Here is a 27,893-nt window from a genome sequence, read left to right as displayed (position 1 = left end):
CAATGTTAACCCTAACCCTAAACACCACAATGGGATTTAAATCAGTTCCAGTGTGTTCAAAACAGCATAACCACTGACTCTGTGTCCATGTCAAGAAGAGGGTATTTTCTATTTGTCCTTTAACGACAAATTTAAAAACTGCGCAATGGATAAAAAAGGCACGACTTGGCAGAGGTTTTCACAGTGTTGTAAATATGTTATAATAATGTACCATGTAATAACCATGTAATAGCCATGTAATAGCAGTATAACAACGAATTGTTGTGGTAAAACATCGGCCAACTAAGATAAGAAACTGCGAGGCACTTTAGATGATAAAGAAAAAAAGACGTTATTCACAGTTCCATCGCAGTGTCATAAGTTGTCAAGAAAGCACAGCTATTCTTTCAAGTCGACCAGTGTTGGAATGAAGTATCTGAATGCTACATGTGACTGTGTCACGTTCTAATGCTTTGGTCCTCATGTCGGGATCTGATGTAATGTTCTGACTTTTCTTTCGAAAAATGTGAATACATTTCCGCGTTGTTGAAAATCAATGACACATCGCTAGTCAACTAACACAGCTTGTTTTGTGAGCCTGCTAACAGTAGTGTTCTAGTTAACTAGGTTGCAGTGGGGATTACTCACCTAATCCATTGCGTTGTTGCAGTAGTTTGGCTCGACTAGCGAGTTTGTGTCGTGATTCTCAACAATGTTGAAACTTAGTTCTGTGTTTCAAAAGAAACAGAACATTTTGATCGGTTGCCATTATGCGGACCAAATTATCAGACTGTGTATAAATATATATAGACAGACAGTTACTGCAGTGACCTGGTAAAACTTTCCTGGTAAAACACATTCCTGATATAAAAATTTTCTGTATTCCTACAACACATCTTTGGTACTGAGCAGCTATGCCGTTTTCCAATGTGGCCAATCAGACGCCTGGCATGACTGGAGGAGCCTGATTGGTGGAGTGATCGAAAGTTCTGTTCTGGATCCATCACCCGGCCGTCCGTCCATCCAATCACAGTCCTCTTCACGTCCCGCCATCCTGGCAGGCAGAGAGAGTAGGCGGGACCTTGACCTGGACCGTCCTATCGTCTGTCACCCCCTTCCTCTCATTGATCCGTGAGGGTGTCAGTCTCCTCCGGCGAGGCTACAAAGAAGCAGACCTGGGGGCTGGGAGGGGGGGTTGGAGGGCGGAGGGGGGAGGGGGTGGTGGTGGTGGTGGAGGTGTTGGTGGGGAGGTCCCAGTAGTGGCTGTGGAGGTCCAGGGTGGAGAGAGCCAGGGGTCTGTCTCTGTCCAGGGTGGGGGGCGCCAGGTGTCTGTCCAGGGGGAGGGGCAGGCTCATACACTTCCTCAACGGCACCGCCCTGTAAAACCAAGCTAGAGGAGTCACACAGGGAGATTTAGAAGGAAATAGCAGATCTAGGCAAGGCAAGGCAAGTTAATTTGTATAGCACATTTCATACAACAGGGGCAATTCAAAGTGCTTTACATACATGATTTAAAAATACAGCAAGAGGAGCATAGTAAGAAAATAAAAATTACAATGAATAAAAGCAAATATAAGAAGTAAATAGATAAAACATTTAATAAGACAATAGTTAATGGATAAAACACATCTAGAAGGTAGCAGATCTAGAAGGTAACAGATCTAGATGGTAACAGATCTAGAAGGTAACAGCAGATCTAGAAGGTAGCAGATCTAGAAGGTAACAGATCTAGAAGGTAACAGATCTAGAAGGTAACAGCAGATCTAGAAGGTAGCAGATCTAGAAGGTAACAGATCTAGAAGGTAACAGATCTAGAAGGTAACAGATCTAGAAGGTAACAGATGTAGAAGGTAGCAGATCTAGAAGGTAACAGATCTAGAAGGTAACAGATCTAGAAGGTAATAGCAGACAAAGAAATAGCCAAGGAAAATCTACCCTTGTCTGTCTCTTTTTTACCGTTCATGCATTTCTGGAGAATAAAGACACCAAATGTTGACAATGTGGGCGACTTTATTCCCCCTCGGCACTGAATGGGTTAGATTAGATAATGAGATATCGCTTACAAGACATGTTGGAGGCTGCGTTCGTAAATTCGCTCTGGAAATCTGATCAGCACTCTTGTCCAATCAAATTACTTTAGGTCCCTTTATGACATGTGTCGTATATTTTTACACATTAATAGCCTTCTTATATAACGTATATCTTACACATATATTCACGTATATTTTACACATATTACACGTATATTTTTATTACTTCATATATACTTTATTAATACTTTATTATTTCATTACAAATGATCGCGGAGAGATTTTCAATTGTCGCACATGCGCAGACACACACACACGCACATGCACGCCCCCGAGGGTCTAGGCCAATCAGAGGCCTAGAAGGAAGGATCACGATTGGCCAAGAACATACTGTGATGTGATTGGCTGAGGGCCGCTATAAAACCCTGTGCTGAGTCTGGAGCTCAGTCTGTCTTCTGTCTACCTCTCCCCACGTTGTGACTGTTTTGTGTGCCTGTAATCTGAGGACCCGATCTTTTTTGAATAAATACTCTTTAACTTTGGCCAGGAGTTTTTACCTCTTCTTTGATCACTGAAACAGAGAAAATATTCGACATAAGTGGCGAGCCAGCCAGGAGAATCCATAGCTTTGGATGACCGGCCGTTTTGCAACTCTTCAAGTCAACAAAGGGTAAGTCTCTGCTGAATTCGCCAGGACAAGGCGGAGCTGTGCAAAATAGACTGTGTATATCAAATAAGCTATATTTAAAACGAATCTTGAAGTATATAACTGGGTAGAGGTTAGACAGAGGGAGCCGGGTTGTAAAACCTGTATTGGGAAAAGTGTTTTAATTGTACGATATTTTATCGTGTGTTTGGTATTGTAACTGTAGTACAGCAGAGAATGAGCTGCTTGTAGTCTTGTTTTGAGAACAAGGTATTAGCACAAAAGCTAGGGAGAGACGTTTTCCTAGCGGGCTAATAAATGTGGTTTGTATCAGACAATAGTCTGATGGAGTGTAAAAGAATGAGAATTCTTGGTTAATGTGGTTTGTAAGTAAGTGTTTGTCAGGAGATAGCTCTATTTGATGGTATGGAATCTGAATTCCTAGTTTGAAAGAGCAGAGTCCGTGTTAGTGAGCAGAAAATAGCGCTATTTTAAAGATATACATTGTTAATTTACTTGAGAGCACGGAGGAAAAACGTGGCTTTAGTAGAAAGGGCGCCATTTTTTCTTTGTCTGAAACGCATGTCAGACCCGCGGACACAGGCCGCTAGTTGAAAGGGCGCCAATTTTTTCCTTTGTCTGAAACGCATGTCAGACCCGCGGACACAGGCCGCTAGTTGAAAGGGCGCCATTTTTTTCCTTTGTGTGAATGCATGTCAGACACGTGGAGACAGGGCCTATAGTTGAAAGGGCGCCATTTTTTTCCTTTGTCTGAATGCATGCAGACTCAGTGGACACACAGAGGCTCTACTAGAAAGCATACGCCATTTTAGGAGTATTTGAATAAGATTATCTTGGCAAATAATACGTTTAACTGCCTTGGAAGATATTCTTGAAATTGCTGTGTCGTGGAATAATAATTATTGTGGAAAAGCAATGTTGTGTTGTGAAGATTAATCTTACAGTCCACAGCGGTTTGGTAAGTAGAACAAAGGAGTGTTGGGTGGCCTCTTCCCCCCCTGACATCCATTTTTTCAAATACACACGCGCGGGTTTGATAGATTTCAGTACTCATCTCTTAAAGATAACGATAAAACCATACACATAGACTAGTATTGAAAAAGACAGAGATATAGTGAATTGATCTCGGGGTATTTCAAATAAGTTTAAAGGTACGGTTACTCGGAAAACAGGAGTTTACACGTGGCCAGCACATTTCAAACACAGAGAGAGCATGCGGAGCGAATAGGCCCGCTTACAGAATATTGGTGAAAGAATCTAAAAGGTTAATGCATAGATTGATGTTGTGAATGACTTTTCAGTATTACCTTGATTTAATTAATTACTTATCAGTTGAATTAATTATTCAGATCATTCATTTTCTGTTTCCCAAAACAATTGATTGATTCCATAAGTTTTAAATCAATGTATATGATGATATAGTGAATAATTCTAACTAATCATTCATTCCTTTCACTTAACAATTGATTTATGTATAGATTGTAAAAGTAAAAAAGATAGATTGTGAGTTTTAGGTAAGATATAGTCATTCTGTAAGACATTTTCAGTGTGGCGCCCTCTACTGGTCAAAACACGATAAGACGTTTTTAATTATTTACTGCCATCTAGTGGAAAACACGATAAGACGTTTTTAATTATTTACTGCCATCTAGTGGAAGAAACACGATAAGACATTTTTAATTATTTACTGCCCTCTAGTGGACGAAACACGATAGGACATTTTTTAATTGTTTGCTGCCCTCCAGTGGACGGAATACGATAAGACACTTTGGAACACTGGTCCTCTATCTGTGCATCCGCCTGAGGTCGACGAAATAGTCTTTTACAATAATAAATGGATGATTACTTCAATTAATTTAAGTAATTACAAATTGATTGAATTAATTATTCAGATTATTTCATTTTCAGTTTTCACAAAACTTTGATCAATTGGTTTATAGTGGTCTATGGATGACGTTTTCTTTCACAGGATTATATCAATGAAGTGTAAATGACTAAGTCTAGTTGATCATTTTGTTCCTTTCAAATAACAAGTCGATTTCTTTACAGATTGTAATTAATAATTAATCATTTTATTCCTTCCAAATGACAAGTCGATTTCTTTACAGGTTGTAATTAATATTCGTGTTTTACATCTTTTTATTTGAAGTTAAGTTCTTTTTTCACAGTTCTTGATTAAAGAATAGCAGAACAGTTTCTATCTGAGGATTGATCAATCAAGGGGTTGTGGATCAGAAAGACTTAGAGCGTGACCTGCTTTTGTAATTTGAAAATTGTGTTGAACAGCCTTTGTAGTTTAATAATTAAGTTGACCTGAACTATAATTAGTATTGATTGAGCAATTAAGTGACACACATTCATACATAATAAGGGAAAAAAAACATTTAGATTAAAACACACACACATAGATTACATTTAAGTCAATAATACACAATACCACTGAAACAATCCGTTGTTCTGGAGTTGTAGTGTTCTGTGTGGACAGTTGACACAGTTAAGAGTTGGACTAGCATCTGTTTAGCAGATACAGCAACAGAAGGTGGGTTGTAAGAAAAGTACACCTTATAGCATATTTTCAGCATATTAAGCAGTATAAATATTTCAGACATGGGAGCCAAACCCAGTAACATTGTGAGGGCTGTTAATACAGACAAGGGAATATTAGCAAATTCATCCCCTGTGGCTATAGTGGAAAAAATGAATCCTCTTGTTAAGGAGATTAGCAAAATATCAACGAAATGGAATATTCGTTGGGCAGACATTGAACAACCATGGCCAGCAGAGGGCACCTTTGATTTACAATTAATTGCAACATTGGAGATACTTATCAATGCACATAAGGCGCATCAAAAAGGAAAGATTAGATCAGAGAAACGCAGGTTAGAGTTAGCTATTTTAGACCTCTTCAAGGTAGAGGGGCAGAAAGTAGCATTAGCTTGGAATGAGAAAACAGCTCACATGGATCCAGAAAAAAGAGATGAATTGGCCAAAGCAATGGAAGAGAAAGTGAACATTCCATTCTCACACACAGCTCCAATCTCCAGTCCTCCTCCCTATGCCAAGAGACTGGAGGACAATTCTCAGCGGATCTACCCTCAGGTCCCTGTCCTAAGTACGAGCGGAACCTTCACTATCCAAGATAAGGATGAAAATGTACTAGAGAGGGGAAGAGCGAGAGTGACCGTGGACTTCGAACCAGAGAACAGGTCAGGTGCCAAACAGAAAAAGAAGGAGGAGCCGAGGGGAAAAGGGGACGACAGGAGGGACAAGACGGATGACGGTGAAGATGGCAGTGGAGGTGATAGCAAAGATTCCAGTGATGACAGCAATGCACAAGGAGGCTACAGTGCTCCGATAAGAAAACTACTAGCCAGGGCCGAAAAGCAGGGAGGGAAAATACGCTATAAGAAGGGAAAAGAAGAAAATAGTTCTGAAGATGAGCAGAAGTCTCTGAAGGCAGGGAAGAGAAGAGAGAGCTTAAAGCAAAAGAAGAAGAAGCTGCAGGAAGACAGGGAGGAAGAGGAGGGAGAAAGGAGGGCAAGAAAACTCCGTGCGAAAATCCTAAGAAACGAAGAAGACTACAGACAACAGCTGCAGGACCTAGACGTAGAGAGAGAAACGTATCGTCAATCTCAAGCGGCAGCATCACCTGCATCCCGGTTGAACTCCCCAAGGTCCGGAGCGACACCAAGGCGGGAAGTAAAAACGGAGCCACAAGTAAGCGATTATGAAACAGCATCGGAAGAAGAGGAAACTCAGGGGAACTTCCCAGTGCTGATTCGAGGTAACCAGATGGAATATCGTCCCTGGAATCATACAGATCTGTCAGAAGTGATAGAAAAACTCCCAGTCCTGGAAGATGGTGGCCACCCCTGGACGACGCAAGTCGACGTGAGATTGACAGGAACGCACGCTGCTATGGGAGACTTGAAAAGACTCTTAGCTACCATTACAGGATTGGACACCATGCAGGAAATATTGATGAAGGCGGGACTTCATAGATATATCGATACATCCGTTTATGATCCAGAACTCTTCGCAGCAAACAGAGGCAAGCTGTGGAAGGCAATCAGAGAAACATACCCTACTCACATTCACCCAGACAATGTCATTGTGAAGCCACTGGGGGGAGATGAAAATCCCCGGGGGTTTGTTGCCCGTGTGCACTCTCAATGGAGAAGTGTGACAGGGAAGGATGCCGAAGATAACCCGTTAGAAAAAGCCATAATCAGGGAAAAGATTCAACAAGGTCTCCCTACCCCAGTTAAGAACAAGTTAGCAGAAGTGGTGGGGCTACGACACATGAGCAAGGCTGTTTATATAGACAACATAGCACACCAAGTAGAATTATTTAGAAAGAAGATTCAGACACAGAAGGCACAAGACGAGGACTCACTCAGAAAACTAACTCAAGTGCAATTGACAGAAGGCAAGAAAACCAGAGAGAGAGAGCAGACTATAGCCCTACAGGTCCCATCTCAGCCACAGCAACTGCAAATCGTCCCTCCCCAGTCATACCCACAGGGGCCACAAGGGGGGAATCCATACCCACAGGGGCCACCAGGGGTGCAAGTGGTTCCATACCAGCCATACAACCAGCCTGGCCAAGGACCACCACAAGAGGGATGGACCACAGCACCGAGGAAGATGCTAGGACCATGTTTCCTATGCGGCCAGTATGGACACTTAAAACGTACCTGCTTTAAGAAGAACCAGGGGGGCGCAGGGGGGAAACAAAAAGGAGGATATAGGCCCCCTGCTGCACCGGCTCCAGGAGTGGTGAACCCCTATGGAGGCCCAGCAGCTGCGATATAGGGGTGCCCAGAAGATCCGAAAGGGGGGTGCCAGCTGGTGGTGACAAACAGGCCTGAAGATGAACCTACAATATGGGTGTCGGTCAACCAACGTCCATTAGAATTGATGGTGGACAGTGGAGCAGCCTACACTTGTCTGAAGCCTGAAGACGCCACGCACCTTCCTATGTCTGGGAAATATGTGAAGACAATCGGATTCGAGGGAATTAAACAGCTGATCCCTACCACTGAGCTTGTAAGCTTAGAGTACAAAGGACAGAGAGCAGATCTGTCAATACTTGTATCAGAACACACGCCAATAGGGCTACTAGGGAGAGATGCACTATGCCAGTTAAATTGTACCGTGAAATGCACACCTGACGGCTGTCAGGTGACAGTGCCACAAGAGAACAGACAGCTGTCTGTCATGATGGACAACAACGCATCTATGGTATATTGGGTGGGAGGGCTTAGCCCAGACCTAATGGAACCAGCAAGGATGTGGGACAATTATATCCTGGCACACATGGCAGAGGCCAGAAGGCCTACTGATCCATTGCATTGTACACTCCAGTATTTCAGAGAAGTTGCAGATGCAACCCCAGATGAGTGGCTGAAGCATCAGCCAAAACAGGTACAGCTTAGTACAAGTTGTATAATCCTAGGCCCTCAGGGAGTGGCTATGAAGATAAACAGTGACACTTATCTAGATCAGGAGCATAAGATTGAGGGTAGCATCCCTCATGTGACACTTATGATATCTGAACACTATAAACAGAAGCATTTAGGGGCAATGATGGCAGACTCAGAAAAAGCCAGATTTGTAACGACAAAAGAAAACCCTGCTATCTGGAGGAGCATTGATGGACAGTTCACAAAACTGATGATCTCTGCTCAAGGAATAGGACATCCGCAGACTGTGAAGCTAATGAACCAGCTAATCCTTCCTATACAAGCTGACAGAGACCTCAGAGAAGAAATGATGCAGAATGTGCCAGCCGACCTGTGGGCAAAGAACAGTACAGACATTGGATTTGTGAAATCAGCTCGTCCATTGAGAGTTGAACTCATACCGGGTGCAGAACCCCCTTGGAAAAACCAATACCCATTGAAACAGGAAGCAATTGATGGAATTGAGCCACAGATCAAAGGACTGTTAGAGGCAGGAGTCCTGAAGATAACTCAATATCCGTTAAGCAATACACCTCTTCTGCCAGTGACGAAACCTGATGGTTCATATCGTCTGGTACATGACCTACGGGCTGTGAATGAGGTAGTCGTCAGCTATCCAGCTGAAGTTCCTGATCCTCATGTGCTGTTGACTCAGATTCCATCTACAGCCAAAGTGTTTACAGTGATTGATTTATGCGGGGCTTTCTTTTCTATACCTCTTAGTGTAGAAAGTCAAGGGTTATTTGGGTTTACCTACAAAGGTCAGCATTATCAATATACCAGAATGCCACAGGGGTACAAACACAGTCCTCATGTTTTTAATCAGGTCTTAAGGGAGGACTTAGACGGGTTAGAACAGATGATAAGTAGTACTGCCATTCAGTACATGGATGACATACTCCTTTGTGCCCCAGATGAAGAAACATGTCACAGGGATTCCGTTAAACTGTTAAAGGTTTTGGCGGAGAAGGGACACAAGGTGTCTAAAAAGAAGCTACAGTATTGTCAGGAAAAGGTAACTTACTTAGGACAATCCATTACACAGGGACATCGCAGCGTCACAAATGAACATTTGGAAGCTATTCAGAAGGCTCCAAAACCACGAACGGTTAGGGAAATGATGATGTTTTTGGGCATTACTGGGTATAGTTCAGCATGGGTGGAGGATTACACTAGACTAGTCGCTCCATTGAGGGGGATGATTAAGGAAACAGGTAGTGATAACCTCCAATCTTGCATTACTTGGACAAGGGAAGCTGATTTGGCGTTTGAGACAATTAAACACAAATTGCAAGAAGCGCCAGCTTTAGCGCTTCCAGATTATTCCAAAGAATTTGGATTGTATGTTTCTTCTTCAGCCGAGGGGAAGTATGCCTGCGCTGTTCTCACGCAACCAACAGGCATTGGACCTAGTCCACAGCCCATAGCCTATTACTCTGTCGCATATTCAGAGGTAGAAATGGGTTTCGCGCCATGCTACAGAGCAATGGCCGGGGCTTACCTTATGTACGAGAAGGCAACAACCTTAACAATGGGGTACCCAATTACCATTCTCTGCCACCACAGTCTAAGGAACCTCTTGAATCAAGGCAAGTACACTTTGACGATGCCTAGGATTAGGGATTATTACAGGATGTTGGAAAGGGAAGATGTAACATTACTAAGATGTAACACACTTAACCCAGCAGAGACCTTGCCAACCCCAGAAGATGGGGAACCACACGATTGTGTGAAGGAAGCTACGAGGTACTCTAAGCTTAGAGCAGATCTACTAGCTTTGCCTTTAAAGGAAGCTGACGTTGAGTATTGGACTGATGGATCTTGTTACCGGGTAGGAGAAAATTTACGTGCCGGGTATGCCATAGTCCGATCCCAAAATTCGGAGTTCATTGTGGAACAAGCCGAGGCTGTTCCTCAGCCTTGTTCAGCTCAGTTGGCTGAATTGATTGCCCTCACAGAAGCATGCAATTTGGGAACCGGACAAAGAGTGACAGTATACACCGACTCTGCCTATGCCCACAATGTGTGTCATTTACATGGAGCTGTATGGAAGGGACGGGGTTTTAAGAAAACTGATGGTTCGCCTATTCAGCACCACGCTCAAATCATGAAGCTGTTACAAGCCATGATGAAACCAAGGGAATTAGCCATAGTGAAGTGTGCCGCACACAGATCTGACTCATCACATGTCACACAAGGTAACAGGGCTGCAGATGATGCAGCCAAAGCTATTACAGGAGCAGACAAAGCAGGTAAAGTTCTGCTGGTCACACATGAAGTACAGTTACAGGGCATGGTCACGCTTGAGGATTTGTTGATGTTACAGAGTGAGGCAAATGCGCTAGACAAAAACCTATGGTTAACAAGGGGAGCTAGTCAGGATGACACAGGTCTATGGAGAAATCATGAGGGACTGGTTGTGGCACCCCCAGATTTATTAGGCGTACTGATACAGGAAGCCCATGGATTAGCACATGTGTCCAGGGGGGAGGTAAGACGCAAGATCACCAAGGAATATGGTTTTTGGGCTCCATATTTGTTGGAACAAATAGACCATATCCTTGGTCAATGTGTGGTCTGTTTGAAGAACAATATCAGACCTGGAATACCAGTGGGAACTGGGCATATCCCTACCCCAAACGGGCCAATGAAACATTTAGTGATTGACTATGTGGACATGATTCGTCCTGTTGCAGGATACAGGTACATGCTAGTTGTAGTAGACAGGTTCAGCAGATGGGTAGAAGCTTGCCCCACTCGAAGAAAGGATGCTCAGTCTGTAGCAAAGTTCCTATGCAGGGAAGTCATGCCTAGGTTTGGAATTCCAGATAGGATATCGTCAGACAATGGTAAGGAATTTGTGGATAAGACGGTAAAGCTTATACTACAAAAGTTGGGAATCAAGCAGAGACTTGGGTGTATTTACTCACCTCAAAGCCAGGGGATAGTAGAGAGGATGAACGGGGTCCTTAAGAACCGTCTTTCTAAGGTCTGTAAGCATACAGGTCTTAATTGGTTGGAAGGACTCCCTCTTGCATTGATGGCCTGTCGTTCCAGTGAGATTCGAGGGCTGCACTTGACTCCCCATGAACTGGTAATGGGGAGGATAATGACAGCTCCCTGTGTACGAACCAGTGGGAAAGGGCCAAGTTTGGCTCTCCTGGAGAGTGACATGAAAGCCTATGTACAGTACATGACTAACCGGCAAAAGAGTATCTCTTCTTATGTGCTCCACAAACAGGAACGTGAAGAGGAGGTGAACGCACAGGAGAGGAAGGACGCGTTGCAACCGGGTGACAAAGTATACGTGAAGGTCTACAGACGGAAGTGGCATGAGGCTCGACGGGAAGGACCATACGAGGTCGTTCGGTGCACTGGGACTGCCCTCCAAATCAAGGGGTCCCCCACCTGGTATCACGTTCATCACTGCATCAAGGCACCCAATGAGGACGATGAGGGAGAACCTCAGCAGGATGGTGAGGAGACCCCTGGGGACGAGGAAGTCCACAGCTTGGACATCCAGGCTGACGAAGATGTTGGTGAGTATCTGCGCCATGATGCAGATGATGCCGGGGGCCTCGTCCCAGACCCTGTCCAGCCCACTGATGAGTGGGCCAACGGAGACCGTGAAGGATCCAGTGACTGCGACACCCCTCTTGGGGGTTCTACCGAGCCTGGTGTTGCCCCTGTTGTCACCCCTTCCGACCCTGACAATGCTCCAGACGGAGATGTCAGCAACCCGGGCGGCTGCCCGGACCGAGGTACCATTGAGAGACACAGACCTGTCAGTGATACACCTCAACCAGACAGACCCCGTAAAACACCAAGGCCAATTAGGAGGAAACTCAAGCCATGCCGTTTCAGAGACTAATATACCCCTTAGTGTTCCTACCCCATTGACTTCTTTGGACAATGTTACACTTTACTCACACACTGTTATGCCTGGACGTCAGAGAAGAATGATCATAGCAAGTAGAGCTTTTGCTTGCCCACATTCACGTTGTACTGTTGATGATTGTTTGATCTATACCGCCGAAGCGAGCGAGTGGTATTTATTGGATACTACATATATTACACTTGATCAACACTCAAGCAACACGCAAGAAACTCGTGTGACATTAACTAATGTTGACCAGGGGTTGAACTCGTATTGGTGTGCTAGACGTGATATCAGTGAACAGGTGTCTAGTAAATCCAACAATTTCAAGGACAAAGTTTGTAGGACCAAGCCTGACTTTCCACACCACTATAGGTTGGACTGTGAGAAATTGGTGCATAAATATGTTCACGATGAGTTACCAGGAAAGGTTGAAAATGTTGCTGTGAAGGCTCCTACGAAGGCGATTGTAGTCGCTACTGACGAGTATTTGTTGTATGATTCTAATCACCTGGGGACACGGTCCCACCCTAATTCTGCCACTAGTATCATGAAAGATTTTGCTTCAAAAATGAATTATTCTGATTGCTGGATTTGTCAACAGGTCCCTGTAAGTGCGTCTGCTCCTATGTTTTTCCCCATACCGTTAACTAAAGCAGAATGGCTTCATTATAATTGGCAGGGTTTAGCCCCATTTGTTTTACAGGGCAAGAACCAGAGCTCTTCTTGTCAGCCCAGCACGATTCTGGTTCCTTTAAATTCTTCCTATGCAGGTGTGGATATTGGTGTGTTGGAACGTCTGACAGCAGCGGTTAACAAACACCATAGGCCTAGCGGTGTGGGGAAGGTTATTATTGATAGGCTTACACATTTGTCACAACCAACAGGTCCGAAGAAGATATATATTATCCAAGCTATGTTCGCTCAATTAAATGGTACTGCATTGAGTCCTCATCTGTCATGTTCTGGGAGTGTGACTTCTACACGGTGGAGGGGTTCAGTTGTTATTTCTGGATTGAAATGTAAAGTTGTTGATTGTGCTATGGTGCCTCAAATGAAATTACATGATACCAATACTACCAGACGGCAGAAAGGCACCACGCAGCTTAAAGTCATGCCTCTCGTAAATATTACAACCTGTATTGACATTCAAGTACGGCCCAAGATCAGCTCGGTTCGTCAGTTAGGGGCCGCGTCTTGTATAGGTGGAACCATGTTCTTGTATCCTGGTACAGAGCTTCAACTCCCGGAACATGTGTTTCTTGTGTGTGATAATGATGCATTCTCTAAGCTTCCTGCTTTGATTGAGGGTGTTTGTTATTTGGCTCATCTGATACCTTTGATTAGGAAAGTTACTCGGGAGGAGATGTCTGTACTTCACAAACAAGCAACCCATCGTAGTCGTAGGGCGTTGTCTACCGCTCAGAAGTTTTTTGGCCTAATATTCCCAAGTTATGGTGTCTACAACTCTCAGACTGAATTAAGTGCCCTATCATCCGTTCTTGAGAAACACATTAATGCTTCGGATGCTGTAGTGTCTGCCCTGGCCACTGAATTGACTGAAACTAAGAATGTAGCTCTCCAAAATAGAATGGCTTTGGACATTATTTTGGCCAGTCAGGGTGGTACTTGTGCTTTGATAGGCGGTGAATGCTGCAGTTATATTTCGGATTCTGATAACGCTTTGTATGATTTTCATGAATCTAACAAGAAGGGTGTAGAGGATTTACATAAAGAACACGGTTGGAATATGTTAGATTTCTTTGATTCTGCTTTTTCAGGTATTGGTAATATGATCAGGTCCGTCGCTATTATTTTTGTTGTCATTATCATCTGTATTATGTTACTTGGTATTTTGATCAAATGTTGTGGAAAGTGTATTTCTGATGTTCCTATTAATGCTTTAATGTTGACCAACGTAGCTGATGAGCAAAAGCTGGATTCTGTTTTGCTTTCTGATTTTGTTTCCTCCTTTGATGATTTGTTTATTAAGTGATGTTTTATGATTATTTGCTTCGATTACTGTTTGTTTCTTTCTATATCATGTGATTGATGTCAGTTGAGTAGTGGTGTGGTGGTTATGCAAAGATAGGAAAGCGGTTCTGTTCCTAGCACAACGAAGAAAACGCTCTTGACTGGGAAAGGATATCAATCTGAGACAGCGGTAAAGGCTGTTCTCCAACTGGGTTCATGTGCTAGTAACCTCTGTCCCTGGCGCTTCAAGGACAAAGAAAACATCGGTCGTTGGAAGTTTCTATATTAATTTGTGCATGATGGACTGTGTTTAGTTTAATTGTGGTTGTTATTTTCAAGATTCTTTTTATTATTGGTTGGTTTCTATTTTTTGCATGATGTCTTTGGGTTCTTAATAGTTATTTTTAATTTTTTTATTTTTTTATTTTTTTTATTTTATTTTTTTTATTTTTTTATATTTTCTTAGCTGTGATATGTGGGGTTTGTGTTTTTGTTTTGGTTTATGTGATCATTTAGTTTCGGAACACCCTCTGGGTGGTCCGAGGGGGGATGTGTCGTATATTTTTACACATTAATAGCCTTCTTATATAACGTATATCTTACACATATATTCACGTATATTTTACACATATTACACGTATATTTTTATTACTTCATATATACTTTATTAATACTTTATTATTTCATTACAAATGATCGCGGAGAGATTTTCAATTGTCGCACATGCGCAGACACACACACACGCACATGCACGCCCCCGAGGGTCTAGGCCAATCAGAGGCCTAGAAGGAAGGATCACGATTGGCCAAGAACATACTGTGATGTGATTGGCTGAGGGCCGCTATAAAACCCTGTGCTGAGTCTGGAGCTCAGTCTGTCTTCTGTCTACCTCTCCCCACGTTGTGACTGTTTTGTGTGCCTGTAATCTGAGGACCCGATCTTTTTTGAATAAATACTCTTTAACTTTGGCCAGGAGTTTTTACCTCTTCTTTGATCACTGAAACAGAGAAAATATTCGACACATTGAACTCAGTGTGCGCTCCGGCGCTCTCGGAGTGAATTTACGAACGCAGCCGGGCTGTTTTCACAGACGGACAGTGTAAAGATGCGCTGGGCGTCTCACCTGCGGGGGGCTGTGGTGGCCCCCACCCTCCAGACCCCCCGGTACACGTCCCCCGCCACGCCACACAGCCAGCGCACGTCTGCCGGGACCTCTGGGATCCACTCCACAAACCTTGAACACACAGGGGGGGGGGGGGGTTATTTACCTGAACACACAGGGGGGTGGTTTATTTACCTGAACACACAGGGGGGGGTGGTTTATTTACCCCTGGTCCTGACCCTGGTCTCTAACAGACTATATTACAACCACGCTGCACTAGAGGGCGCTGTAGGAGATCTTTACGACCACTAAGGAGATCTATAGATCTTTCCAACCACACTGCACTAGGGGGGGCTAAAGGAGACCTACCTACCTAATAGGGCTGCACGATATATCGTTATCGTATCGTCATCGCGATGTTCGCATGCGCAATATGAATATTGTGAAAGGCAACAATATTGACGATATAAAACTCCCCCAGCATGTACAGCTCAGTCAATCAAAACATACGTTTTTACGCTTTCCCTAAACGTACAGCCAACCACAAACCTCATTTCATGGTTTCCTTAGATCGACAGCAATGCCAACCAATAAGCGAGCTTGGCCGTGAGCGAGGCAAAAAACGTGCTGCTGTCACGCAACAGTGACACACAGCGGCGCGAAAACAAAATAAATATGAATGTCCTTGACAACACGATTGCAAATCTCATACCTAAAAATAAGTCCACCTCCATTGTTTGGAGACATTTTGGATTCAGGAAGGAGGACGTGAACCAGAACGATGTCTAATGTAGGTCGTGCCTCCGCATAGTCGGGACGAAGAATGGAAACACAACCAACCTTTTTCACCACCTTGAGAAAAACCACAGACCACTGTACGAGGAGAGCCAAGCACGAAGAGAGACAGCGGGACCAAGCACATCCTCCCGGGTCAAGCAAGGTCGGGTTGACGATGCACAATTACAACGCCATACGAGAGGACGTCATACCGACACAAAGAGATCACAAACGCCATAACGTACCATATTGCAAAAGATATGCTTCCCGTTTATTCCGTCGAAAAAGAGGGGTTCCACAAAATGATTCGGACCCTAGACAAACGCTACAAAATACCGTCTCGGAACCATTTTAGTCAGGTGGCCATTCCGCAACTGTTTAATGAGACGAAGATGCGCGTTGGTGCCGAGATCCATAGTGCTGATTATTTTGCACTTTTCCACGTCCATTTGGTATTATGCTGTTAGTTTTTTTGAAGATTGCTTATTTTTCATTGTTTCTACATTTAAAACTAGTAATATCGTACTAATATCGATATCGAGATATCTGGCATAAATATCGTGATATGCATTTTCGTCCATATCGTGCAGCCCTACTACCTACCTACCTACCTAGCTACCTAGCTACCTACCTACCTACCTACCTACCTACCTACCTACCTATCTATCTATCTATCTATCTATCTATCTATCTATCTATCTCTTCTACTGCGACTATGTGGGGGGGTGGTATGTTTATGGGGGTGGTACGGTGTGTGTGTGGGGGGTGGTATGTTGAGGGGGTGTGGTTTAGGGGGCGTGGTCAGTATGTTTAGGGGGAGTGGTCAGTATGTTTAGGAGGTGTGGTCAGTATGTTTAGGGGCGTGATCTCTTACCTTTGGGCAGCAGAGTAGGGTTAGGTGTGGTAGGGGGTGTGGTCTAGGGGGTAGGGGGGGTCTAGGGGGTAGGGGCGTGGTCTAGGGGGTAGGGGGTGTGGTCTAGGGAGTAGGGGCATGGTCTATGTGGTAGGGGGCCTGGTCTAGGGGGTAGGGGCGTGGTCTAGGGGGTAGGGGTGTGGTCTAGGGGGTAGGAGCGTGGTCTAGGGGGTAGGGGCGTGGCCTAACCTCTGGGCAGCAGAGCAGGCGGAGGCCAGCGGCAGGGTGCAGGGCAGCATCATGAACGACGCCACGCGGACAGGAAGTAGCTCCGTCACCTTGGCAACCAGGCCGGGTTTGCCCTTGCACGCCTCGCACAGCACTGGAGACACACACACACACACACACACACACAACCACACACCACACACACACACACACGTCATCACCACGGCAACACAGCACTGGAGACAACACCACAACACACCTAAACACACCCTAACACACAACAGCCACACGTTGTCATCGCCACGGCAACACGGCACTGGCCCAGACAACAACACCACGACCACACGTTGTCATAGTAACACAGTAAACAAAACAGTCATCAGGAAGAGATGACCCTGAGACGACCTCTGACCTCTCCTGATGGGCGTGGGCAGGGTGTGGACCATCCTCTCATCCAGCCAGTAGTGTCTCTTCCTCAGGAGGCGGAGCCTCCGCAGCAGCCAGTCCCTGCTGGTCTCCATGGCGACCGGCCGGGGGCAGCAGCAGGAAGGGGGAGGGGCCTCCTCCGCGGGGGCGGGGCCAGCGGTCGGACTCTCCAGCGTCAGCAGATCTGACGTCACAGAACAGAACGTCAAGACGTCACCGCGGTGATAGTAGCCATGGCAACGGTGAACACCGCTAGCAAAAACACACGTTTACACCCAGGATGTGAACTAGGATGTTGAGGGCACCTGAGTCTGCGGAGGTGAGGAGATCATTGATGACTTTGACCAGGGCTGTTTTGGTGCTGTGATGTGGGCGGAAACCAGATTGAAAGGGTTCATACAGTTTGTTGGTCTGGAGGTGGGCGTGAAGTTGGACAGAGACAGCACGCTCGAGGGTTTTTGAGAAGAATGGTAGGTTGGAGATGGGGCGGTAGTTGGAGAGCTTGGCTGGGTCAAGAGTGGGCTTTTTGAGAATGGGGGTGACAGCGGCGAGTTTGTATATTGAGGGAACGTGGCCTTGGGATAGTGACTGATTGAAGAGGGCAGTGAGGTGGGGGATGAGGGCAGGGAGGCAGGCCTTGATCAGGGTGGTAGGGAGGGGGTCGAGGGAGCAGGTGGTTGTTTTGGAGGCGGTGATGATAGTAGTGATGAGGGAGGAATCAACAGGGGAGAAAGTAGTGAGAGTAGTAGGGGGGGGGGGGGTAATCAGCAGGGGGGGAAGATGACAGCAGGGGGGGCGGGGGTGGAGGAGGTGGTGAAGGAGACAGTGATGGTTTTCAAGGGGGCCAGTGAGTCAAGGGAGTCAGAGAGAATGGAGTTGAGCATGGTGGCATAGTCTTCCGGGTTGGTGGGAGTGGAGTCAGTGGGGAGGGCAGAGGATATGGACTGAGATAGAGTGAGTGGGTTGACAGATTTTATGTTACGAAAGAGATGGTGCGTTTGATGGGGTGGCGCGGTAGGGGCAGGGGGGCAGAGAAGACGATGCAGTGGTGGTCAGAGAGTGGGAATGGAAGAGGGTGGGGGTTGGATATGGGTAGGGAGGCAGAGCAGACAAGGTCGAGTGTGTGGCCTGGGTGGGGAAGTTGATGTGCTGGGTGAGGTGGAAACAATCACGGAGAGAGAGGAAGTCAGAGGTGCGGTTGGAGTTGGGTTGGTCGACATGGATATTAAAGTCACCAGTGAGTAAGAGACGGGTAGAAAGGGAAGAGGCAATGGTGAGGAGTTCAGAGAGATCAGACATTAAAGAGGGGTGTGGCTTCGGTGGACGGTAGAGTAGGAGTGCAGTTATGGAGTTGGGGAGTGAAAAGGCGAGGTATTCGAAGGATGACATGGGTGGGAGGTTGAGGTCCAATACAGTGACAGTTAGGGTGTGTTTGTGGAGAGGAGCGAGACCACCCCCTCGCTTAGAGAGGCGGGGTTTAGCGATGTAGGTGTAATTAGGGGGGGTGGCCTGGTTGAGTGAGTAGTAGTCTGAGGGTTGTTGCCAGGTTTCAGTGAGGAGAAGTATGTCCAGGTTATTATGCAACATGCACGATCAAAAGTCCTCTTGTGTGTGGGCAGAACTGACAACTCCCGACTCCGTGGATTGTGACGTGGATGGAATGTAGCCAATCAAGAAGCGAGCTGACTGACGCGTCTTCTTCTTTTCGTTCTTCGGTACTTTATTTGCCTTGTCGCACATGGCTGCCTCGTACAGGTCAGTCAGTGTACTAGGTTAGATCACGTTTGATCATGCGAGATTGCGGGATGAGACTCTAGACTGTCGTAGGACAGATCTTTGTATGTGGTGTGCTGTATTGGGAATATCGGAGCACACCACACACAATACTATCAAAACTGTTCAATCCATGATTTTTTATCATCATGTGTGGGGGTCTCTCTCAGATAAAAAATCTGTTAAGATTTAGAAAATCTTTGTGTGTACCAGGCTTAACATCAGCGCCCGCTGCCACTGTCAAAGACAGCGTGGTACTCACTGTTCTCTTGTCAACATGGTACTCACTGTCCTCCTGTCTGTCAACATGGTACTCACTGTTCTCCTGTCTGTCAACATGGTACTCACTGTTCTCCTGTCTGTCAACATGGTACTCACTGTTCTGCAGTCTGTCAACATGGTACTCACTGTTCTCCTGTCTGTCAACATGGTACTCACTGTTCTCCTGTCTGTCAACATGGTACTCACTGTTCTCCTGTCTGTCAACATGGTACTCACTGTTCTGCTGTCTGTCAACATGGTACTCACTGTTCTCCTGTCTGTCAACATGGTACTCACTGTTCTCCTGTCTGTCAACATGGTACTCACTGTTCTCCTGTCTGTCAACATGGTACTCACTGTTCTCCTGTCTGTCAACATGGTACTCACTGTTCTCCTGTCTGTCAACATGGTACTCACTGTTCTGCTGTCTGTCAACATGGTACTCACTGTTCTGCTGTCTGTCAACATGGTACTCACTGTCCTCCTGTCTGTCAACATGGTACTCACTGTTCTCCTGTCTGTCAACATGGTACTCACTGTTCTCCTGTCTGTCAACATGGTACTCACTGTTCTGCTGTCTGTCAACATGGTACTCACTGTTCTCCAGTCTGTCAACATGGTACTCACTGTTCTGCTGTCTGTCAACATGGTACTCACTGTTCTCCTGTCTGTCAACATGGTACTCACTGTTCTCCTGTCTGTCAACATGGTACTCACTGTTCTGCTGTCTGTCAACATGGTACTCACTGTTCTCCTGTCTGTCAACATGGTACTCACTGTCCTCCTGTCTGTCAACATGGTACTCACTGTTCTGCTGTCTGTCAACATGGTACTCACTGTTCTGCTGTCTGTCAACATGGTACTCACTGTTCTCCTGTCTGTCAACATGGTACTCACTGTTCTCCTGTCTGTCAACATGGTACTCACTGTCCTCCTGTCTGTCAACATGGTACTCACTGTTCTGCTGTCTGTCAACATGGTACTCACTGTTCTCCTGTCTGTCAACATGGTACTCACTGTTCTCCTGTCTGTCAACATGGTACTCACTGTTCTGCTGTCTGTCAACATGGTACTCACTGTTCTCCTGTCTGTCAACATGGTACTCACTGTTCTCCTGTCTGTCAACATGGTACTCACTGTTCTCCTGTCTGTCAACATGGTACTCACTGTTCTGCTGTCTGTCAACATGGTACTCACTGTTCTCCTGTCTGTCAACATGGTACTCACTGTCCTCCTGTTTGTCAACATGGTACTCACTGTTCTCCTGTCTGTCAACATGGTACTCACTGTTCTCCTGTCTGTCAACATGGTACTCACTGTTCTCCTGTCTGTCAACATGGTACTCACTGTTCTGCTGTCTGTCAACATGGTACTCACTGTTCTCCTGTCTGTCAACATGGTACTCACTGTTCTCCTGTCTGTCAACATGGTACTCACTGTTCTCCTGTCTGTCAACATGGTACTCACTGTTCTCCTGTCTGTCAACATGGTACTCACTGTTCTCCTGTCTGTCAACATGGTACTCACTGTTCTCCTGTCTGTCAACATGGTACTCACTGTTCTCCTGTCTGTCAACATGGTACTCACTGTTCTCCTGTCTGTCAACATGGTACTCACTGTTCTCCTGTCTGTCAACATGGTACTCACTGTTCTCCTGTCTGTCAACATGGTACTCACTGTTCTCCTGTCTGTCAACATGGTACTCACTGTTCTCCAGTCTGTCAACATGGTACTCACTGTTCTGCTGTCTGTCAACATGGTACTCACTGTTCTGCTGTCTGTCAACATGGTACTCACTGTTCTCCTGTCTGTCAACATGGTACTCACTGTTCTCCTGTCTGTCAACATGGTACTCACTGTTCTCCTGTCTGTCAACATGGTACTCACTGTTCTCCTGTCTGTCAACATGGTACTCACTGTTCTCCTGTCTGTCAACATGGTACTCACTGTTCTCCTGTCTGTCAACATGGTACTCACTGTTCTGCTGTCTGTCAACATGGTACTCACTGTTCTCCTGTCTGTCAACATGGTACTCACTGTTCTCCTGTCTGTCAACATGTTACTCACTGTTCTGCTGTCTGTCAACATGGTACTCACTGTTCTCCTGTCTGTCAACATGGTACTCACTGTTCTCCTGTCTGTCAACATGGTACTCACTGTTCTCCTGTCTGTCAACATGGTACTCACTGTTCTCCTGTCTGTCAACATGGTACTCACTGTTCTCCTGTCTGTCAACATGGTACTCACTGTTCTCCTGTCTGTCAACATGGTACTCACTGTTCTGCTGTCTGTCAACATGGTACTCACTGTTCTCCTGTCTGTCAACATGGTACTCACTGTTCTCCTGTCTGTCAACATGGTACTCACTGTTCTCCTGTCTGTCAACATGTTACTCACTGTTCTGCTGTCTGTCAACATGGTACTCACTGTTCTCCTGTCTGTCAACATGGTACTCACTGTTCTGCTGTCTGTCAACATGGTACTCACTGTCCTCCTGTCTGTCAACATGGTACTCACTGTTCTCCTGTCTGTCAACATGGTACTCACTGTTCTGCTGTCTGTCAACATGGTACTCACTGTTCTCCTGTCTGTCAACATGGTACTCACTGTTCTGCTGTCTGTCAACATGGTACTCACTGTTCTGCTGTCTGTCAACATGGTACTCACTGTTCTGCTGTCTGTCAACATGGTACTCACTGTTCTGCTGTCTGTCAACATGGTACTCACTGTTCTCCTGTCTGTCAACATGGTACTCACTGTTCTCCTGTCTGTCAACATGGTACTCACTGTTCTCCTGTCTGTCAACATGGTACTCACTGTTCTGCTGTCTGTCAACATGGTACTCACTGTTCTGCTGTCTGTCAACATGGTACTCACTGTTCTCCTGTCTGTCAACATGGTACTCACTGTTCTCCTGTCTGTCAACATGGTACTCACTGTTCTCCTGTCTGTCAACATGGTACTCACTGTTCTCCTGTCTGTCAACATGGTACTCACTGTTCTGCTGTCTGTCAACATGGTACTCACTGTCCTGCTGTCTGTCAACATGATACTCACTGTTCTCCTGTCTGTCAACATGGTACTCACTGTTCTCCTGTCTGTCAACATGGTACTCACTGTTCTCCTGTCTGTCAACATGGTACTCACTGTTCTCCTGTCTGTCAACATGGTACTCACTGTTCTCCTGTCTGTCAACATGGTACTCACTGTTCTCCTGTCTGTCAACATGGTACTCACTGTTCTGCTGTCTGTCAACATGGTACTCACTGTTCTGCTGTCTGTCAACATGGTACTCACTGTTCTCCTGTCTGTCAACATGGTACTCACTGTTCTCCTGTCTGTCAACATGTTACTCACTGTTCTGCTGTCTGTCAACATGGTACTCACTGTTCTCCTGTCTGTCAACATGGTACTCACTGTTCTCCTGTCTGTCAACATGGTACTCACTGTTCTGCTGTCTGTCAACATGGTACTCACTGTTCTCCTGTCTGTCAACATGGTACTCACTGTTCTGCTGTCTGTCAACATGGTACTCACTGTTCTGCTGTCTGTCAACATGGTACTCACTGTTCTCCTGTCTGTCAACATGGTACTCACTGTTCTGCTGTCTGTCAACATGGTACTCACTGTTCTCCTGTCTGTCAACATGGTACTCACTGTTCTGCTGTCTGTCAACATGTTACTCACTGTTCTGCTGTCTGTCAACATGGTACTCACTGTCCTCCTGTCTGTCAACATGGTACTCACTGTTCTGCTGTCTGTCAACATGGTACTCACTGTTCTGCTGTCTGTCAACATGGTACTCACTGTTCTCCTGTCTGTCAACATGGTACTCACTGTTCTCCTGTCTGTCAACATGGTACTCACTGTTCTCCTGTCTGTCAACATGGTACTCACTGTTCTGCTGTCTGTCAACATGGTACTCACTGTTCTCCTGTCTGTCAACATGGTACTCACTGTTCTGCTGTCTGTCAACATGGTACTCACTGTTCTCCTGTCTGTCAACATGGTACTCACTGTTCTCCTGTCTGTCAACATGGTACTCACTGTTCTGCTGTCTGTCAACATGGTACTCACTGTTCTCCTGTCTGTCAACATGGTACTCACTGTCCTCCTGTCTGTCAACATGGTACTCACTGTTCTCCTGTCTGTCAACATGGTACTCACTGTTCTCCTGTCTGTCAACATGGTACTCACTGTTCTGCTGTCTGTCAACATGGTACTCACTGTTCTCCTGTCTGTCAACATGGTACTCACTGTTCTCCTGTCTGTCAACATGGTACTCACTGTCCTCCTGTCTGTCAACATGGTACTCACTGTTCTGCTGTCTGTCAACATGGTACTCACTGTTCTCCTGTCTGTCAACATGGTACTCACTGTCCTCCTGTCTGTCAACATGGTACTCACTGTTCTGCTGTCTGTCAACATGGTACTCACTGTTCTCCTGTCTGTCAACATGGTACTCACTGTTCTCTTGTCAACATGGTACTCACTGTTCTGCTGTCACTGTTCTGCTGTCACTGTTCTGCTGTCTGTCAACATGGTACTCACTGTTCTCCTGTCTGTCAACATGGTACTCACTGTCCTGCTGTCTGTCAACATGGTACTCACTGTTTTGCTGTCTGTCAACATGGTACTCACTGTTCTGCTGTCTGTCAACATGGTACTCACTGTTCTCCTGTCTGTCAACATGGTACTCACTGTTCTCCTGTCTGTCAACATGGTACTCACTGTTCTCCTGTCTGTCAACATGGTACTCACTGTTCTCCTGTCTGTCAACATGGTACTCACTGTTCTCCTGTCTGTCAACATGGTACTCACTGTTCTCCTGTCTGTCAACATGGTACTCACCGTTCTCCTGTCTGTCAACATGGTACTCACTGTTCTGCTGTCTGTCAACATGGTACTCACTGTTCTCCTGTCTGTCAACATGGTACTCACTGTTCTCCTGTCTGTCAACATGGTACTCACTGTTCTCCTGTCTGTCAACATGGTACTCACTGTCCTCCTGTCTGTCAACATGGTACTCACTGTTCTGCTGTCTGTCAACATGGTACTCACTGTTCTCCTGTCTGTCAACATGGTACTCACTGTCCTCCTGTCTGTCAACATGGTACTCACTGTTCTGCTGTCTGTCAACATGGTACTCACTGTCCTCCTGTCTGTCAACATGGTACTCACTGTTCTGCTGTCTGTCAACATGGTACTCACTGTCCTCCTGTCTGTCAACATGGTACTCACTGTTCTGCTGTCTGTCAACATGGTACTCACTGTCCTCCTTTCTGTCAACATGGTACTCACTGTTCTGCTGTCTGTCAACATGGTACTCACTGTTCTCCTGTCTGTCAACATGGTACTCACTGTTCTGCTGTCTGTCAACATGGTACTCACTGTTCTCCTGTCTGTCAACATGGTACTCACTGTTCTCTTGTCAACATGGTACTCACTGTTCTGCTGTCTGTCAACATGGTACTCACTGTTCTCCTGTCTGTCAACATGGTACTCACTGTTCTGCTGTCTGTCAACATGGTACTCACTGTTCTCCTGTCTGTCAACATGGTACTCACTGTTCTCCTGTCTGTCAACATGGTACTCACTGTCCTGCTGTCTGTCAACATGGTACTCACTGTTCTCCTGTCTGTCAACATGGTACTCACTGTTCTCCTGTCTGTCAACATGGTACTCACTGTTCTGCTGTCTGTCAACATGGTACTCACTGTTCTCCTGTCTGTCAACATGGTACTCACTGTTCTCCTGTCTGTCAACATGGTACTCACTGTCCTCCTGTCTGTCAACATGGTACTCACTGTCCTCCTGTCTGTCAACATGGTACTCACTGTCCTCCTGTCTGTCAACATGGTACTCACTGTTCTGCTGTCTGTCAACATGGTACTCACTGTCCTCCTGTCTGTCAACATGGTACTCACTGTCCTCCTGTCTGTCAACATGGTACTCACTGTTCTGCTGTCTGTCAACATGGTACTCACTGTCCTCCTGTCTGTCAACATGGTACTCACTGTTCTGCTGTCTGTCAACATGGTACTCACTGTTCTCCTGTCTGTCAACATGGTACTCACTGTTCTGCTGTCTGTCAACATGGTACTCACTGTTCTCCTGTCTGTCAACATGGTACTCACTGTTCTCTTGTCAACATGGTACTCACTGTTCTGCTGTCACTGTTCTGCTGTCACTGTTCTCCTGTCTGTCAACATGGTACTCACTGTTCTCCTGTCTGTCAACATGGTACTCACTGTTCTCCTGTCTGTCAACATGGTACTCACTGTTCTGCTGTCTGTCAACATGGTACTCACTGTTCTGCTGTCTGTCAACATGGTACTCACTGTTCTCCTGTCTGTCAACATGGTACTCACTGTTCTCCTGTCTGTCAACATGGTACTCACTGTCCTGCTGTCTGTCAACATGGTACTCACTGTTCTCCTGTCTGTCAACATGGTACTCACTGTTCTCCTGTCTGTCAACATGGTACTCACTGTTCTCCTGTCTGTCAACATGGTACTCACTGTTCTCCTGTCTGTCAACATGGTACTCACTGTTCTGCTGTCTGTCAACATGGTACTCACTGTTCTCCTGTCTGTCAACATGGTACTCACTGTCCTCCTGTCTGTCAACATGGTACTCACTGTTCTCCAGTCTGTCAACATGGTACTCACTGTTCTGCTGTCTGTCAACATGTTACTCACTGTTCTCCTGTCTGTCAACATGGTACTCACTGTTCTCCTGTCTGTCAACATGGTACTCACTGTTCTGCTGTCTGTCAACATGGTACTCACTGTTCTGCTGTCTGTCAACATGGTACTCACTGTCCTCCTGTCTGTCAACATGGTACTCACTGTTCTCCTGTCTGTCAACATGGTACTCACTGTTCTCCTGTCTGTCAACATGGTACTCACTGTTCTCCTGTCTGTTAACATGGTACTCACTGTCCTCCTGTCTGTCAACATGGTACTCACTGTTCTGCTGTCTGTCAACATGGTACTCACTGTTCTCCTGTCTGTCAACATGGTACTCACTGTCCTCCTGTCTGTCAACATGGTACTCACTGTTCTGCTGTCTGTCAACATGGTACTCACTGTTCTGCTGTCTGTCAACATGGTACTCACTGTTCTCCTGTCTGTCAACATGGTACTCACTGTTCTCCTGTCTGTCAACATGGTACTCACTGTTCTTCTGTCTGTCAACATGGTACTCACTGTTCTCCTGTCTGTCAACATGGTACTCACTGTTCTCCTGTCTGTCAACATGGTACTCACTGTTCTGCTGTCTGTCAACATGGTACTCACTGTTCTCCTGTCTGTCAACATGGTACTCACTGTTCTCCTGTCTGTCAACATGGTACTCACTGTTCTCCTGTCTGTCAATATGGTACTCACTGTTCTCCTGGAGGAAGCGAAGCGCGTCTTTGTAGCCGTTCTGACACATCTCTGCCATCACCTGTCAAAGGAACACACCTGTCAATCACCTGTCAAAGGAACACACCTGTCAATCACCTGTCAAAGGAACACACCTGTCAATCACCTGTCAAAGGAACACACCTGTCAATCACCTGTCAAAGGAACGCACCTGTCAATCACCTGTCAAAGGAACACACCTGTCAATCAATCAAACTTCATTTATATAGCGCCCTTCATGCAGAAATGCGATACAATGTGTGTATGTGTGTGTGTGTGTGTGTGTGTGTGTCTGTGTGTGTGTGTGTGTGTGTGTGTGTGTGTGTGTCTGTGTGTGTGTGTGTGTGTGTGTTTGTGTGTGTGTGTGTGTTTGTGTGTGTGTGTGTGTGTGTGTGTGTGTGTGTGTGTGTGTGAGAGAGAGGTATTTCCTCATTCGGGGGCCTCAAAGCCTAACATGCCTTCCTTTGGATTTGTAACCAGGGTTACGCAATCACGCTGGGAGGGGGGCTTAGACTGTGTGTGTGTGTGGGGGGGGGGGCAGACCTTAGACTGTGGGGGGGCGGTGGGGGGGGGCGGACCTTAGACTGTGGGGGGGCGGTGGGGGGGGGCGGACCTTAGACTGCAGCAGCAATAACAGCACAGTGAGCAAACAGACGCTGACCTCAGGGTCAAAGTTCACCTCACTGATCTTATCTCATCAACAACACCAGGGCCTCCAGACCTACTGATCACTGGGGGGCAGATGAGGGTGAAGAGGAAGTTGGGGGGTGAGGGGGGGGAGGTAGTAAAGGGGGAGGTAGTAAAATCACGTGCCAAGCTTCACATCCTCTGTTGCTCAGTTGGTGGAGCATGGCGCTAGGTGCTAGCATGGCGCTAACAACGCCTAGGTTGTGGGTTTGAGTCCCACTGGGACCGTATAAGGGGAGGGAGGGGGTGCCTACCTTGGGTTCGGGGGGGAACAGGACTTAAGGGGACTAGGGAGGTGGGTGGGGGGGGGGGGGAGGGAGGGGAGGAGGGTGCCTACCTTGGGTTCGGGGGGGAACAGCGCCCTGCTAACACGGTACATGTTGCC

General features: G+C 46.1%; 1 protein-coding gene across 2 annotated transcripts in view; it reads right to left on the bottom strand.

Annotated features, from left to right (window-relative positions):
- Positions 1-3: 3 nt before the first annotated feature.
- LOC308175484 (patatin-like phospholipase domain-containing protein 2) overlaps positions 4-27,893 on the bottom strand; it is a 33,058-nt gene continuing 5,168 nt past the window's right edge. Inside the window, exons 4-9 of one of the 2 annotated variants that reach the window (XM_080551147.1) lie at positions 27,846-27,893; positions 26,804-26,864; positions 17,365-17,562; positions 16,974-17,106; positions 15,116-15,226; positions 4-1,369 (exon numbers count right to left, since the gene is read on the bottom strand). The exon at positions 27,846-27,893 is cut by the window's right edge and continues 165 nt beyond it. In XM_080551147.1, the coding sequence (XP_080407273.1) occupies positions 1,120-1,369; positions 15,116-15,226; positions 16,974-17,106; positions 17,365-17,562; positions 26,804-26,864; positions 27,846-27,893 (801 nt within the window). In that variant the 3' untranslated portion in view covers positions 4-1,119. The remainder of the gene's footprint in view (positions 1,370-15,115; positions 15,227-16,973; positions 17,107-17,364; positions 17,563-26,803; positions 26,865-27,845) is intronic. The other variant, XM_080551146.1, reaches the window with a different exon arrangement.

The sequence above is a fragment of the Nansenia antarctica genome, assembly GCF_963989245.1.
Source record: "Nansenia antarctica genome assembly, contig: SCAFFOLD_132, whole genome shotgun sequence".
Classification (NCBI taxonomy): Eukaryota; Metazoa; Chordata; class Actinopteri; order Argentiniformes; family Microstomatidae; genus Nansenia; species Nansenia antarctica.
The sequence above is the reverse complement of the archived record's forward strand: the minus strand, read 5'-3'. Positions and strand labels throughout refer to the sequence as shown.